This window comes from Apis cerana, linkage group LG1 (genome assembly GCF_029169275.1).
Source record: "Apis cerana isolate GH-2021 linkage group LG1, AcerK_1.0, whole genome shotgun sequence".
In the NCBI taxonomy this organism is placed as follows: domain Eukaryota; kingdom Metazoa; phylum Arthropoda; class Insecta; order Hymenoptera; family Apidae; genus Apis; species Apis cerana.
The window spans coordinates 22,771,611-22,788,398 of NC_083852.1; the positions used below are offsets into that span (position 1 = coordinate 22,771,611).

General features: G+C 32.4%; 4 protein-coding genes across 5 annotated transcripts; 2 read left to right on the plus strand and 2 right to left on the minus strand.

Moving 5' to 3' along the window:
• The first annotated feature begins 38 nt into the window (after nucleotides 1-38).
• LOC108002039 (uncharacterized) lies at nucleotides 39-1,943 on the plus strand. Its single transcript, XM_017063407.3, has 2 exons — nucleotides 39-1,115; nucleotides 1,314-1,943. Exons 1-2 carry the CDS (start codon nucleotides 39-41, stop codon nucleotides 1,647-1,649), a joined length of 1,413 nt encoding a protein of 470 aa, XP_016918896.1. The 3' UTR covers nucleotides 1,650-1,943.
• Nucleotides 1,364-9,636, minus strand: LOC108002042 (uncharacterized). 2 transcript variants are annotated; one of them, XM_017063412.3, is made up of 3 exons: nucleotides 9,294-9,636; nucleotides 4,223-6,777; nucleotides 1,364-2,853 (listed from the first exon to the last, which is right to left on the minus strand). In XM_017063412.3, exon 3 carries the CDS (start codon nucleotides 2,851-2,853, stop codon nucleotides 2,164-2,166), a length of 690 nt encoding a protein of 229 aa, XP_016918901.1. In that variant the 5' UTR covers nucleotides 4,223-6,777; nucleotides 9,294-9,636; the 3' UTR covers nucleotides 1,364-2,163. The 2 variants fall into 2 exon arrangements, with proteins under 2 accessions (XP_016918901.1, XP_061943169.1); XM_062087185.1 differs by having other exon boundaries at nucleotides 4,223-7,064; nucleotides 7,188-9,507.
• LOC107995258 (protein phosphatase methylesterase 1) lies at nucleotides 9,597-12,817 on the plus strand. The gene is made up of 8 exons (XM_062087177.1): nucleotides 9,597-10,511; nucleotides 10,682-10,874; nucleotides 10,939-11,048; nucleotides 11,121-11,354; nucleotides 11,597-11,662; nucleotides 11,743-12,068; nucleotides 12,147-12,279; nucleotides 12,371-12,817. Exons 1-8 carry the CDS (start codon nucleotides 10,438-10,440, stop codon nucleotides 12,387-12,389), a joined length of 1,155 nt encoding a protein of 384 aa, XP_061943161.1. The 5' UTR covers nucleotides 9,597-10,437; the 3' UTR covers nucleotides 12,390-12,817.
• LOC108001992 (kelch-like protein 5) lies at nucleotides 12,447-16,587 on the minus strand. The gene is made up of 9 exons (XM_062087173.1): nucleotides 15,277-16,587; nucleotides 14,968-15,129; nucleotides 14,553-14,866; nucleotides 14,371-14,466; nucleotides 14,089-14,278; nucleotides 13,638-14,025; nucleotides 13,355-13,567; nucleotides 13,029-13,200; nucleotides 12,447-12,937 (listed from the first exon to the last, which is right to left on the minus strand). Exons 1-9 carry the CDS (start codon nucleotides 15,500-15,502, stop codon nucleotides 12,860-12,862), a joined length of 1,839 nt encoding a protein of 612 aa, XP_061943157.1. The 5' UTR covers nucleotides 15,503-16,587; the 3' UTR covers nucleotides 12,447-12,859.
• Between the last annotated feature and the right edge of the window lie 201 nt (nucleotides 16,588-16,788).

Here is a 16,788-nt window from a genome sequence, read left to right on the forward strand (position 1 = left end):
CTTTCTTGGTGCTCGGATCGTTCGCATCGATCGCGAATATGAGCGTGAAAAATATTTGGTCGGTCGGTGTTTTCGTACTGGTAGTTTTCGTGATAATCGGAACGTCCATCTTGCACGAGAAGAAAACCGTGAGACGGGATTATCAGGTAGCCGTCGAACCGTACGACGTAATTAAGATGAAGGGATTGAAATTAAGAAAAATTGAAACTACCGATGGGAAGGATTCTCGAATCGACGATTTCGAAATTAAGGCAGCGCCAAGTTTCAGGATACCTCCCCATCGAATGTGGCACGTGGTTGGGATACATTCTCCTCGTGATAGGGAATATCGTTCGATCGTGGAACGTGAAACGGATAAAGGGATCGATGGAGGAGGTTTATCGTACAGGGGCGCAGCGGAAAGAAACACGACGGAAGTATCGAACGAGTTGAAAGACACGAAGAAAAGCTACAAGAAATTGAAACTGATCCGAACTCGGGCTGATTACAAGAAGGAGTGGAAGAACAAAGAACAACAGTCGACCTACTCGAACGGTGATAAATCCATAGGCGTGACGAAGAAAACAATCGGCCGGCGTCAAGCCAATTATTATTTCGCGAATACGGACGAGGAGCGAATAAACAGGTCGAGGCGTTGCGCGATGCACGCCAAGAATTTGAAAGATGACAAGTCCGATTATTACTCGATGAGGAAAGCGGTTATGGACAAATTTTACGCTCGACAGAAAGAGATAGCGAAGAAGTACGCGAAAAGGGTAACCGCTGCACCCACCATTACCACCACTCCCAAGTACATATCCTATAATTTACAAGAAAAATTTAATAAAAGTAGTACAACTAAAATTGAAACGAATGATATTCAAAATGTATCCGCTAAGATTCCAACGAATAACGTTCAGAAAATTAATAAGACGCTCGACAAGGGTAGACGAAATTTCGTCGATGACAATGCCATTTTAATTCTTCCTACGACAAAAAGTAATAGAACAAAAGTAATAGAAACGTCAACGATATCTAATGATACGGATCAAGTCACAAGTGACACGTCAAACGTATATTACGTAAATCATTTGAACGGCGAAGTTGACAACGAAAGTAACGAAAGTAACAAAAGTGTAAGTACGAACATAGCATGCATATTCGACAAACTTCCATTATATTTTCGCTACAAAATACTTAACAAAATTAAACTTAATAGAATCAATATTCTGTTAGAGATAAGTTGCAAAAGATGAATAAAAAGTTAATAGCGCTCTTAAATTTCTGTTTCTTTTTCAAATTGATTTGATAAATAACCTGAAAAATATTTTCAGGACAAGAAAGAGAACGACAATGTTCTGAAATGGGGTACTTGCTCGGGTAATTTAATATATCAGCACAATTTAATCATCAATATGCAAAATTCGATACAGAGTAATATGGATTTAACAACGACGGTGGAGGGTTCAGTGTGCGTCACTTGCATAAGAATCATACCAGTGAAGAACAGAAATATCACGCTGAATATCGATGTAACTCGTAACAAGGATGGCGGTATAAACTCCTTAATATTTATCGCTGAGGGGTTGACGAATATGGAATTTTTATACGTGATAAAGATCTGGGCCGTGAGAAAGATAAACGATCGCTGCGATCATGTCGAAACATAAATCTATATATATATTTTCTGTAATGTTTCCTGTAACTTTTTTTTTCAATACAATTGCCTTTCTATAATAGGCAAATTAAATTTGCGACTCTCTCTTTCTCTTCTCGTATAAAAAAATATATATTTTTAATAAAGCGAATATAATATTTTATTTCTAGGGATGTGTATGTCACACGAGTAAAAAAAACCGATAAAATAAATCTGCCATAGCGAATATAAAATATATATATATATATATAAAATATTAGATATTAAGAGCATAAGTTAGTTGAAATAAAATGTCATTCATAAATAATCGTGGAAATAAAAAAAGTAACTGTGTACCATCCCTCCAAAATCATCCTTATCTTGATCGATCCACGTTATTGCAATTTATATACAATGATCGTCGAACGGATCAAATTAATCGTCTCTCGTTAACTTCACTTCGTCTATCTCGTGGTCTCGAGAACTCTATGATGACAATCAGTCTGATCATGGGCTTCAAAACGTGACCTCGTCGGACCGGTTCCGCTTCAAGAACTTTTCGGCACAGCTGTTGGAAGAGGTGGTGGCGGTACATCCGGTATTTTCTCCTTCTCATCCTTTCCAGGGAGTTTCTTCTCCTCGTGATAGGCTGGGAGCAGATGTTCTGTGAGCCCGTTTCTCGGTGTGGTTGCAGGGATAGGTTCGAGGGTGCCGTAGGGTTGATAGTCCACGTAATAAGTGCCGGGAACCAGGTGAGGATTGAATCCGCTGTACGTGTAGAAATAAGGGTCGTAATACAACGACTGATAATTGGGATAGAAGCTGAGAGGCTCCTGGTCCCCGCTCTTCCCCTTCGATCCCGAGACACCTTTATTACCCTCTTCTTCTTCTTCTTCGTCGTTCGTTGGATTTGTCGATTCCGTCTTGTCGGTTGACTTGGACCGTTCGATGGACGACGAGGGAGCGGTTTGAACGTCGTTCGGCTGTTTCGACACCCGTTGAGAAAAATGCACCACTTCCGGCCCGGCTAAGTGAGGCGCCACTTGGGTGTAATAAACAGGTGGCACGTAACCGATCGCCGTCCGATGAATCACGGGTTGAATTACCGGGTATGCTCTGGACGGGGATAAATTTTGATTGCTCGTGATCACGGCGTTGTACACTTTGGGAACTCTGAGAAGCCCCCCCGGATCCCCCGACGCCAACTCGATCAAGGCGAGGACGAGGAATAGATTCATCTGAAAATAATTGAAGCAAAGTAAAGCTGGTGGAGTGGTGATAAATGGAGGGAACAATGAAAATTTAATGTAACGTTATTGTATATCGACGTATAATTGAAACGGATATGCGATGCCGAGTAAATGGTAAGTGTGACGGAGAAAACGATATGTAGTTCAAAGTCCCTTGTTCGGGTTCACAGCCGATAAATCTAGCACAAGCACGCGTGCACACGACAATAAAGAGATTTTAAAACCAACGTGCGAGAGACAGTTGCGGCTATCAAACGTTGATGCAAGAACAAAGCTATGCAGAAATACTTATATATTGGGTTAGTGGAAAAGCAATGTCGGCTTTATGAGTGTATAAAATATATCCGTTTATTACGATATGTCTGCGTATACTGTTTTCGAATCGTTTAAATTTTGCATCAATGTATTAATCATCTGATTACATAGTCTACTGACAATTTCTTTTTTTTTTATTTACACGTGTTAAATCGAATTAGAATTCGAAATTTAAAAGAAAAATAAACGAACAATCCACCTTCTTTAAATTCATACAACGTAAACGATTGCGAAGTAATTATTCTCGTAAAATGAATTTAACATAAACTCGTCGCCAATTTAAATTTTAAATTTGTTATCATATTAGAATCAAAAATCAACGGGATTTAATATATAATTTCTGAACGGGGATATAATAATATCTCGTAAAAGTTTAAATTCCGCTTGATTTCTGGTTTATTATTTTTAACTTTTATTTGTGTTTGAGTCTCTTGAGAAGAGAATCAATCACAATTCATCCAAGTTTCGAAGAAAGGAACTCGCATGATCCAACCGCGTGTCGATCAACTGACCATTGTTTTTACATGGAAACGTAATTGCCATCCACGAGTAAAGATCTCGCGTGTGCTCGATCGAACGATCGCATACAAAAGAGGCGAACTACGCGTGCACGGAATAAGAATCTTGACTGTTTTCTTCGTAGGTGTGTAGCCACAGTCGAGTTGTCGCGCCTAGTGAAATTCTTGCGTTCCTCTTGATCTTCAAATAATCTTTAGAGGGAACAGATCTCACCGACGAAAGCGGTTACTTCCGATAAAAAAAAAAAAAATAGCTAGTCAAAATAAAATACCGTTAATAAACTTAATCGCTATTGCTTCGACGGAAATAAAATATCTTTTACATAGATGATGCAAATGATTCATCTCGTTAACACGCGCGAATCATCGTATTTTTTTCTTTTATCAATTGTGTTCTTTCTTTCGTTCTTGCAAAACAAAAGCGATACCATTCTGACGAGGAAAATGGATGATTTTTCATGGCGTAGGTCAGAACGCGATAAACGATGATGATCAACCGATGAAATGAATGAAACGTCGCTTACCTTTTACTAGATCTGTCCTTCCTCTCGATGGATCTCCCCTGTGAAACAACAAGGATCGTCGAGAAGCTGACACTAAGTAGCAAGAGAGCTGCATGGAACCGTAGTATATATGGCCCATGGGTCTCAGGGTTCAAGTCCTACCTCCCCCACTACACGCCACTTGGCGAAAGTACTCCGCGATCGGTACTGCAATGTTCAACATGAGGCCCGTCTACATCAACTACTGAACTGGAGAAGGACAGGCATTTACCTGTGCACAGGATCCGTGCGATACACTGTGCACGATTGATGATCGAACCGAATGCCCAATTGTTTAAACACTAAATAAATTTTAATAATTGTTAAATTTTAAAAATTTTTATTGAATACATTCTTCGGAAATATATTCTTCGAGGTGGATAAATAATATCTAGCTTTTTATTCGAGAATATTTCAGTTCTCTTTTTTTTAATCAATATTATCGTTCCTGTATCTCAGAATTTCATTAGAAAGTTAATTAGATTCGATATTCAGTATATTCAATTCTTTGAGAAATGAATTTTTGATTCTGTCAGGGAAAAAATATTGCTTAAGTAATAAATAATGTATTAAAAACCAATAATGGTGATAAAAATTGACAGTGAGAATATACTAACGGTTCTTCTTATACAGCTACAAATGGCAAAAAAAGTTGGATAATAAAAGATCTAAACGTGTCCTATATATAGAGGATACTCTTTCATCGATCGAGCATTTATCAATAAATTGATTGATGATACGTGTGCTCAGGTATTCGTAACTATGAACTACGTTACACTATTTTATTATCTTTTTTATTTTTCTCGTGAATGTGCAATAGTTAGAAATGTGCATGGCATTTAGTAATGATCGTGGAACATAAATTCCCCGAGTTGATTGAAACCTTTCGACGAACGAAAAATAAAAAAAGAGGCATAAGGTCTTCGATCGTTATTAAACTTATCGATGATTGGCCCAACAAGTGACGTATGTTACTGTATACGTTTCATGTATGTACGAAAGTTTACATCAACAACTTCGAACTGACATGTATTAATTATCCAATCTGGAATCGATCGTAATGTATCATTTATGAAAAAATATTATATGAAAAAAATAATTCGACCACGATAATTCCAAGAAAAAGAGGCCAACAAGATCAATGGTGAATGTTCAATGACGCATATTCCCGTTTACGTAAAAAATATGAAAAAAAAGAAAAAAATTAAACAATACCTGGAGAAAATTTGCGAGACAATCGCTCTTCTCAGAAACAGTTCGATCTTCGCACGTTTGTATGCGAAAAATGCTTATCTTATGATAAACCAACTTAAAATGACGTCAGAATCGACAAGGTTGTCTCTCGAAATTTTCACGATTTATACTTTGCGAAACTCTGTTCCCGTTATGTCGGTTTTACATATCGGTTCTTTTACTCGTTTCGCGCGCGAATCATGGCGAAATCTTGGCAACGAAAGATGAAAGAATCGTGAGAAGGAAATAACCAATTGAGGATTCGAATCGTGTGCGAAAAGTTACAACTTGGAATACTAACGGTTCATTTATAAATAAATAGAGATTTTAATGTAAAACGTTTTATAATTAAATTCTAGTTAATCATGCAGGATGTAGGTACTTGGTTATTCCAAGATACATCGTAATTTTAATATAAAATGAGAATATTTGAGCGATACGAGTGATGCTCCTAATAAACTTAAATACACAAAATTATTAATTAAAAGTTACATATCGATGGATGTTGACTTTATCATTAATTTTGATTCGATTGAACAGTGTGCGGAAAATATGTATACATATATAACAATCAGTATATTCCATTCTCATTGTCATCGGTATCATCCCGCACACCATATTTTCTTACAAAATAATAAAAATAATTTCGTAATTATTTTAAATTTACAATCTCTGAATGCTCGGGAATATAATTTAAAACTAACTATATAATTTTATAGAATCATCAAAGACTATCGTAACTCTCTTCGTTTATTGTGCTTTCGAATTTCACCTTTTCCTCCAAGAAGCAATTTCTTCTACAATTAGAAGGATATCGAAATTCTTTCTGCATAATTTTGTGGTTTCGAGATTTTACAATTATCTTCCTTGTTAAAAATTAACTTACTGACCTTCTATACCGTTGTATAAAATTCTAAACACGATAAACTTAACGAGAGATGTACGATCTCTAAGAAATGAACCTCGAATCGATGAACTCGATTTCGTCATATAGATTCTATCGGAATATAGCACATTCTTCTGAGCAACAGTATCGGGAAATTCGGTAGGAATACGATGAAAAGCAGCACCAAGGGCGACAGCAGCAGCAGAACACTGGCGTACATCACCAACCACCATACCGTCGATATTCCAAGAACTGGATCCAACATCGTGACTCCTCCTAATTGGCCAAAATGTCAGGCACTCAGAAATTCTGAAGCATCTGCGCCTCCTTCGGATAATTCGATTCCACGAATCCAATACGTGTTTAGAATCATGATTGATATATTCCTTCGTGTTTAATTGGTTAAATCGAACGATTCCTAAAAATAGAAAAAGTGTAAGTGAATGTGTTCAATTGGAAAAATAGAATTTTATGAAATTTCTATTCTAAGACTCAAGCTTATGAATATTTTCCTTTTTTTATAAATCAAATCCTGATTCTTGAATACATTAAACGACTAACTGTCCACTGTATTTGTAAGAATATCGATGATATTCAGGATAGCGCACGTGACACTTCGTTAATCGGTTAGGTTTGTCTTGTCTTTTTATGACGCTTACTTTTCAACTGTTTGAAAGACTTCAAATATATAAGAGCCTGGACATCCTGCATAATAATACATTTTCTTCGTTTCAATATATTCAAGTGAATAAAAGTTTAGTAGAAGAAATATTTTTTTTTCAATTTCTTTTAAGATAACTCATTGTTGAATCTTCTTTCTTGTCTTACTTTTTATTTGAAAACAGTTTTTCTCTTGTTTGCAAATAAATGAATATTCCAATCCCTTTTCTTCCTTATTTCTTCAAGTAAGAACATTGTGATTTTTTCTTGAACTGCGTCACTGCATCGTTTCGAGTATTAAGAATTTCAAGGATCTTCATCCGTTACATCGGATTTTATTTTTCATAATAACGAGTTCTGTTGGAAAGGTGATCCACTCTTTCGTACGATATGCAGAACAATGAATACCGGATTGCGCAGTTAAACTACAGCCGACAAAACATTGTTCGAATCGATTATTTTTACACTCTATTGAAACAGAGAAATGAAACAATAGAGATGACAGGATAGAACGAAACGTAAGAGCAAAATTCTTTTGTATTTAATCGCAATTTCTACTGGATTTTTAACAAATGAAAATTGTCTTCTACGGTAAAATCCATAAAATCTGAATTTAATCAACAAATTTTTCAAGCTAACGCTTTAAAAATTATTGCTTTTACCGATTTTATAATAAAAGTTTTTCTTTTTACTACTAAAAAAATAAAGTCCAATTTTTTTCATTCCTATTATTCAATGCATAATTATGTCTTAAACTCGCTGTATGAACGAATTACGTAGTTCATCCGGTTATATCGATTGCGCAATCGTATATAGCATATCATTTGTGACTGTTGTGTAATCCATTGTGATATCTTGAATTTCATACATAATGAATAATGGAAATAAAGAAGAGACTCGATTCAACTCATTCTCGATTCTTTTAATCGAAGGAATAAAAAAATATCGTAAGAAATTTTAGAAATTGTATTTCCCTCTAAATTTTTGGGATCAAAAATAAGTTCCAAGAGGTGCATAAAGACCAATGTATCAAATTCCAAAAATACCATCCATTGCTGAAGAAATGCCTGCATGCAATCTTGTATTCGATTAAGTACACTTGTTTTGATTGGCCTCATTAGTTGACCGAACAGTGTCAAACGAATCGGATAGTCAAATAAAAAAAAGAAAAAAGAAAGAAAAAAAAAGTATCGAAAAGAGAGAGACGATGGGAGCACTAACGCACGATAAAAAAATCCACGTCGATCTAAAGGTAACGCGTATACGCATGCAAGCGAGTTTGCTTGCGCGCGCGCGCGCGATCACACCGCGGAAAGTGAAATTTTCGCGATTGCGTAATGCTAGCATAATAGTATTATCCGACGAGTAGATCGTGAGCTACACTATTACGAAGTATACCTCTAACGAAGGTATACGATTGACCTCGGTTGCGGTTCTTGAACCTAATATCGAAATACTTGTAATTCCTCCCTCTCTCTTCCCCCTTTTTTCGTAAAATATATTTTTGATCGTATTTATGGTTTTTATTAGTAACGTATCGCATAATTGATTTCATTCTTTGCATGTATACTTATGTAAAAGTTTCAAAAGAGATCGGTAGCATTCAAGGTTCTTTAATGTTCGTACATATCTAAGATGGAATGTGAATTTTAGATGTTGTGTTTAAACACATCGATACACATCGATATTCGTGATAATTAAATTATTCGTGGTAGAAAAAAAAACTCTTAGTTGTTAATTTGAATTCATTTTTTAGGTCAAAAGAACAGAATGAGTATGGTTTGTGAAGGACTTCCAGATTTTCGATCCCTTCTCCGATATCGTGACGTCCTTGTTCCGTGAAAAATCTGACTGGTATACACGGTATATCGAACAAAATACACGTTTATCTTATATCTTTAACGTTCCACGAGGTTCCTCGTGAAATAAAATACGGTTTATTTCAATCTCCGTTATGCAAACAAAAATATCTTCTATCTATCTAAATTTTTTTTTCTTTTAATAGACTTTGAAAAATTTTAAAAGTTTGATTTTTCAAAAAAGTCACAACAAATTCCAGTAAAAATTTAACATAAATAATTCCTGTTTGATCGTTTGATCTTCGAATTATTAATCGTTCAAAATTTCAAACAAAAATTTCAAACGGTCATCGATAACCGGTTAAATATAAAAAAATGTATTTCAAACAGAAGATGTATAACATGTAATATATATTATAAATATAGAATATTTACTAGAAAAAATTAATAAAGATAGACGTGAATCGTTCCTTACCATTTTTCGATCTGGCATGATCTGCGTCATAGAAAAATCTCACCGATCAGGACGCAATGTCCTACGAATGATAATTCCAGCAGTGCACACCACGAATCTCGATCGCGATTTCCACGAATACGCGACAGATCGGAGGATCGTTTCTCGTATGCGTTCAGTCGCTTTCCGCGGACTGAGAGCATGCTAGGCTTCCATGCTTCGATGTCTCGGGTACTTTCCCTTTCTTTCGGCGCTTTGAAACCGACGTACGCAAGTTGAGTCACCAGGTAAGGCTTCGTCGACAGCGGATGGCCCCTCCGCTTGTGCGACTATTTGCGCGTCTGTCATAGTCGGATTCTCGATGGCATTGACGATTTCCAGTTTCGACCTCGGCTTCTTCGTTTCATGGACAGGAGGTTGGGTAAGATTTAAGAAGAATAGAAATATTGCGTCAGGTCAGGTGATGGTTCAAACGTCGATGGTTCAAACGAATATTCTCTAAATTATTTTTTTTCGTCGTTTTTATATATTCTTCTAAAAATATATGAAATTAAATGAATTATTTTTATTTTTGATCTCTCAAGATATCTTTGACAATTAAATTTATCGAATCGCCGAATTGATTAAATTTTTTGAATAATGACAAAAGAAAGGATTAAAAAAGGGAAATCATGTAAAATATATATAAGGTTATTCATTTGATGTGTTATACGATTAAAAATTTTAATATTTTGTTTGGCAAATATGAATGTATAACTCAATAATACAAAATTAAATATTTTTTTTCTTTTAACGCGCCATAATTTGTTGTAACACAGTAGTGCCATGCTGTTAAGTTTAACCGAAGCTCTAACTCGTGATGCTTTAATCATTTGAGTCTGTTGTATATATCGACGTAAGATAACATTGCACAAGAGTATCGATAAAAAAGAGGGAGACGCTGTATCAGCAATAAATTTTCATCGGAGCGCTTTATATCGAATATAGAAATACTGAATTCAGGTAGTAACAAGCTAAAGCTGTCAGAGAAGTTTTGGTATTCCGTTAATTGTGAATAAAACAACGATACTATAATTTGTGATGTATCTATAAAAACAGTGAACATAATTATAATTGCAAATAGTATTATTAGAAAAACAGAAGAATTTGTTGAATACATACTAACATGTCTTCCCTCCAAAAATCGATTTTGAAATCAAAACTACCACCATCGGGTGTCAATTTTGGAATTAGCTCTAGGTTAGTTTATTATGACTTATATAAATTTAAGTTATTAAATGAAATCCTATTAAAGTCAAATTTTTTTCATAAAAATAATTTAATAATACGAACTTTTTAACGTGGATTTTTAATAGAAAATTTCTAAGTTTACTGTTAAATATTTTTTTTTTTTTTTTTGTAATGAATAGGATTAATAAATCAAAGGGATTTCAACGTAAGAGAGATTATGATCCAGTTCAATGGACTCCATATTTTGATCATTCTCAAGATGTGAAAATAGGAGATGACATATTTCATATTTATACTAAGGGTACAGATGGTCCGACATTAGTATTGTTACATGGGGGTGGTTACAGTGCATTAACATGGGCAGAATTCACTGTAGGTATTAATTATTAAATATTTGAAATATAAATTTATAATTCTCATATCATCTATGTTTCAGAAATCAATTATGACTATGATAGTATGTAAAGTTATGGCAATTGATCTTAGAGGACATGGAGATACTCAAACTTCAAATGAAGAAGATTTATCTGCTGATACCTTAGCAAAGTAAATATAATTTTTTTATAATTACAAATATAAAATCAAATATCATATTATTAATGTTTTTTTAATTTTTAGAGATGTTGCAGAAATTGTAAATGCAACAACAAAAAATAATCCTGTCATCCTAGTGGGCCATAGTATGGGTGGTGCAGTAGCTGTTAGAGCTGCATCATTAATCACAAATTTATGTGGATTAGGAGTTATTGATGTTGTTGAAGGGACAGCCATGGATGCATTAGCATCTATGCAAAGCTTTCTAAGATCAAGACCGTCTAGTTTTAGTTCTATTTCCCAAGCTGTGGAATGGTGGTTAGTACTTTTAAATTTTAAAAAAATATAAAGTAATTAAGTACATCTTTCTGTGTCTTTCATGTAGTTTTTATCAGTCAAGAAAACTTGCTATTCTAAGTACATTTTTCAGAAGGAAGGCACATTTTTGGCTGATCCTGTACAAACTAAAATGTTATTTACTTCTTTAATATATTACATATTTGTGTTGTATAATCAAAAACGAGATTATAGAAGAATGTCTCTAATTATCCACATTTTAGTGTACGAAGTGGCCAAATCCGTAACATACAATCAGCTAAGGTGTCAGTTCCTGGACAAATAAGAAAGTTAGTACATATCGATATATTCATATGTCATCACTGCTCAGCTCACTGTTCTAATATACTATACTTTTGTATTGCTGTAGCATCGAAACTAATAAATTAGCCACTCATGATATTGATTTGTTGTCACAATCATCAACATGCCAGTGTATTTCTGAGACTACAATCCCACGAGAAGATATTATTCAAGAAGAGGAACCAGTAAATATGCCACCACCATCTACTCCAACCGGTACTACTGCTACTAGAAAATATGTTTGGAGAATAGACCTATCAAAGACTGAACAACATTGGCTTGGATGGTTTAAGGGTTTGTCAACAGCATTTTTAAATGTACCAGTTCCAAAAGTACTATTATTAGCTGGTGTCGATAGATTAGACCGAGAACTCACTGTTGGACAAATGCAAGGTACAGTATTATCGATATTAAATTGTATATTAAGTATATTAAATATTTCTAAAGTTTATTTTTTTCTTTTTTTATTAGGTAAATTTCAAATGCAAGTATTACCAGCATGTGGACATGCAGTACATGAAGATGTTCCAGATAAAGTAGCAGAAGCAATTGCTACTTTTATGGTTAGACATAAATTTGCAGAATCAGCATCTGATTTTCCACGGTAAATTTAATTTTAATTATTAAATTATGAGAAGGAATAGAAGATCACAATACGAATTTTTACATGAATTTATTTTTTGTATATTTTTCAGAACATTTCCTGCTTGTTAGGATTTTATGAAAAATAACAGATATTTGTCAAGTAACATGATTATAAAATTCGATAAATTAGTTAAAATGAGCATTTTATTTATTTAAAAATATGTTCACAAAATATATATGAATACATATGTAAATAAAAACATTTTGTCGACAAGAAAAATAAATTTGTTCGACGTAAAAAATGTATTTGTTAAAAATAAATTTGAATATGTTTATACAAAAGACATAGGTATAAATATGTACAAATTCACGATAGTATATGCAACGTATCAAATGGAGTACAAACATTGCTTTGTCTGTGTTGAAACACTATGTTTTAAACATATATTTATAGACAAAAATAATGTTACTTTTATGATATAGTAACATCTGCAAATATCTTCTTCTGTATCTACCTTCTGATGTAAGATTTTTAATTAAAATACTTTGAAGTTCCATACTTGCTTTTGAAGTTCCATACTTTGTGCAGAATTTTATCATTAATCAAATCCGAAACCTGTTACGTTTTTTATAACAACACATGGAGCTCCCGCACGACCAGCATTTAAGGGAGCAACCTTAAAATGTATTAATTTTATGATATAAATAATATAAATATCTTAAATTTTATTTTTTTTTAAATATTTTATAATTAAATAATATTCTTACTGGTTCCCATTCATTAAGATGTGGATCATATGCTTCAACAAGAGTGAGATATTGTTGGCCATCATAACCTCCTACAGCCATAAGTCTATCACCAAGTACACAAACACCAACTGCATCTCTTGGTACACTCATTGGTGCTACCATAGTCCATGTATCTGTCTTAGGATCATACCTATACAATTGTAATATTTATATTATAATCACTAACGTTTATATATATATATATATATATATATATATATATATATATATATATATATATATATATATTAGTCTAAAATTAATAAATAAATAGACTATTATATATTTTTTAAACATATATATACCTTTCAACACAATCAAATCTGCTGGCATTAGGATTACTGGAAGGTGCATCATGACCACCTAATGCATAAAGACATCCATTTACGACACCTACACCTACACCACCTCGTCGTTTTGACATTGGTGCACAAGGTGTCCATTTATTTGTATGGGGATCATAACATTCCACAGTATTTAAACATGAGCTTATATCTCTTCCACCTACAGCATATAATCTGAACATACACATATAGGATATATAACAATAATAAAACGATTGAATACATACCAAATTTGAAAACTTACTTATCATTTAATACAGCAACACCAACTGTGGATCTTTGTATAGACATAGCAGAAACTGAACTCCATTGACGTGTGGCTGGATCCCATCTTTCAACAGTATCTAGAAAACTCCAACCATCATGACCACCAACTGCATATAAAGGTCCACCTAATACAGCTACTCCTAATCCATGCCTATGAATATTCATAGGGGATAATGTACTCCAAGTAAAGGTTGAAAAGTCAAAACATTCTACTGTATTTAATGTTTTTAATCCATCTCTTCCACCAGCAACTATCAATTTTTTATCAACAACAGCAGCACCAAATTGAAGTCTTCTACCACTCATTGTAGCCATAGATTTCCAAGCATTATCACGCAAAGAAAATGCATCTATTGAAGTAGCACCTATAAAAAAAATATTAAATATATTAAATATCCATTTTATCATTTCATATTCAATTCATTTACCTTTATTAGCATCCATTCCTCCAACAGCTAACATATGACCTACAGTAGCTTTTCTAGGTTTTGTACGTCCTGATTGAAGTAATGGTCTACGCTCTGGTAAAAGGTGATATTTTAATGCTTCCATAACTAATTCTTGTGCCACTCTTTGATCTTTGAACATTTCATTACTTTCAATATTGTCTGCTATAAACTGTGTGAATATAATAAAGTTTATAGCAAATAATTACATTATTTTCTTAATATAAAATAATATTTATTTATTACATATTTACTAATACTTACTGCAGGAGATAATAAAGGTAACTTTACAAGGCTTAATAACTTGCTTGCATCTTTCTGTCTATTTTCTGGATCATATTCCAACCATGTCATAAGTGTCTAAATTAACAATATTAGTAATATAAATCAGTAGAAATTATATTAAATTTTTTCTAATAATTTTCTCTATAAATATAAAGTCTTACATGAAAAATAATTTCTTCTGAAGGAACATTGAGATCTTCTGATTCTAAAAGTTTGGCAACTTCATTTGCAGATAATAATAAAAATTCTTGATTCTTTGTAACTTCCATAAAATGTTTAGTTGTATATGCATGAGCATGATCTAATAAATCTGAACAACCTTGTGTATCAGCAAACATTCTTATTCCTAAACAATTACTTGGATGAAGTTGTTTTCTAAGAAATTGACAACATGCTTTAACAACTGGATTTAACTGTAGTAAACGTGCTGTTGCTAAAAGAGTTTCTACACTATCTTCCCTTAATTCTATGCAACCTATTTTGTTTAAAAATATAAAAAAGAAAATTTTCAATATTCCCATAATTTATAAAATATATTTAAAATTTCTTACATTTTTTTTTTTCATAAAATTATACCTGTGTAACAGTAACAGACTAAAGTCCATAATGCATCTCCATCTACACCCATTAATTCAACTTCATTTTGTGCAGATTCTCTTAAAGAACTTGTAAACATGGCAGCAAAATATTCTGAACTTGCACTAAGTACTAAACGATGTGCAGGAATGTGTCTTTTTCCTAAATAAAAATTGAATTATTGATGTAATTTGTATATTAAATAATTATAAGTTTAAATAATTATAAATCTTTTGTTTTAATTTAGAATCAAATGATTCACAGTTGATTAACTAGTAGTATTTGAAAACAAAGAAATTCTCTATTTACCTGCAATTAAAATGACATCTGTCAATTGTTGTTCATGTAAATATTTTTCCATAACTCTAAGACTATTTTCCGCATGCTTCGACACGCGAAAATTTTCATCTTGTGAAGAACTATTAGATACCATACTTGAAATACTATGTTCACTGGCAGACGCTTCTTTGTTTGAGAACAAATATTCAAGCTCAACTTTATTCGATCCTACTCCGGTATGGCTCGTTCTTGACATTTTCGTGCGAATAGGTTTTGACAGATATTTTCGTAAGAACACTACGTTTTATTTTCACAAGGCACTTTATTTTGTGAAAGTATTTTAATTCTCATACGATCGACACTCTATTGTGCACTCAAGCTTGACAATAACGGAGTGTTGACGCCGCGCTTCACCTTGACAGTTTGAGATGTAAAACTGGATGTAAACAGTGATTCGCGTTTAGGTACGGTCAGTGACCAGCTCTGTTCGTTTCTTGGGTCAGCGTACTCCATTTACCAAAGTTCTATATGTGATAAATTCAAATAAAAAAAATAATAATATACTTCAAAGTAATAAACGAGCCATTTATGATTAATACTGTAAAATAATCATGTATTAATATCTTGTACATAAATAAAATTATATTTTTTTTATTCAATAAAAATAAAATGAAATAAATAGCATTTCTTTCGTAAAAAAAAAATATAAGATATTTCGATGATTAGTTTATAAATTTAAAAATAAAAAAAATTTATGTATTTTTAAATCTATTGATGTTTATAGAATTCGTAAATTTTTATATATAATTTTTAAACACAAGTTTTAGGTTATAAAATTGTTATATTTTATTTTATTATATGCACAATATTTTAAAATTCATATCACATATAAATAACTGTATAAAAATAATCGATTTAATTTATTATTAACTATCATATTATAGGGAAAATATAAAAAGAAGAAAATATTAAATATTTAAAAAATTACAATTTTATTATTTTTTATATTATATTATAAACATATTTCACTTAATAATTATATTTGTTTTTCCTAAATGAGGCACGTTTTTTTTTAGAGATCACATATAGATATTACATAGAATGCATATAATATAAAATATACAATATTGGAAACATGTACATTAAAAATTTTATGACATATGTTAGTTATTATATTTCCTTTTTTTCACAACCCTAAATTTTATTCTATTGCATTATTAACAAGAAAGTAATTTTTTTATATTTATAATTATATAAGTTTAAAATTAATTTTATCTAATCTTTTCAAAAAATAATTGTAAATTCTTATATATACATATATTCTTATATATGAAACTGTGCATTATTGACTTTGGCATGCTATAGTTTTGTTTATATATGTAAATGATGTTTAATAAGAAATACGTGTTAAGTTTATATATATTTTATATTACAAAAAGTTACTGACAGGAAAAACACTTTAATTATTTTTTATGCACTAATACTTTATATACATAAACAATAATAACGTCATTGCTATTATTATATGTCTAATTCTTAAAT

What these genes read in the sequence shown, in the direction of transcription:
- LOC108002042 (XM_017063412.3), bottom strand. Translation starts at nt 2,853, where the DNA reads ATGAATCTATTCCTCGTCCTCGCCTTGATCGAGTTGGCGTCGGGGGAT.
- LOC108002039 (XM_017063407.3), top strand. Translation starts at nt 39, where the DNA reads ATGAGCGTGAAAAATATTTGGTCGGTCGGTGTTTTCGTACTGGTAGTT. An exon ending in GTAACGAAAGTAACAAAAGT is followed by an intron (nt 1,116 to 1,313) that starts GTAAGTACGAAC and finishes AAATATTTTCAG; the next exon opens with GACAAGAAAGAGAACGACAA.
- LOC108001992 (XM_062087173.1), bottom strand. Translation starts at nt 15,502, where the DNA reads ATGTCAAGAACGAGCCATACCGGAGTAGGATCGAATAAAGTTGAGCTT. An exon ending in AGGAATGGATGCTAATAAAG is followed by an intron (nt 14,026 to 14,088) that starts GTAAATGAATTG and finishes TTTTTTTTATAG; the next exon opens with GTGCTACTTCAATAGATGCA. An exon ending in GTTGCTGTATTAAATGATAA is followed by an intron (nt 13,568 to 13,637) that starts GTAAGTTTTCAA and finishes GTGTATGTTCAG; the next exon opens with ATTATATGCTGTAGGTGGAA.
- LOC107995258 (XM_062087177.1), top strand. Translation starts at nt 10,438, where the DNA reads ATGTCTTCCCTCCAAAAATCGATTTTGAAATCAAAACTACCACCATCG. An exon ending in AATTTTGGAATTAGCTCTAG is followed by an intron (nt 10,512 to 10,681) that starts GTTAGTTTATTA and finishes TGTAATGAATAG; the next exon opens with GATTAATAAATCAAAGGGAT. An exon ending in TCTGCTGATACCTTAGCAAA is followed by an intron (nt 11,049 to 11,120) that starts GTAAATATAATT and finishes TTTAATTTTTAG; the next exon opens with AGATGTTGCAGAAATTGTAA.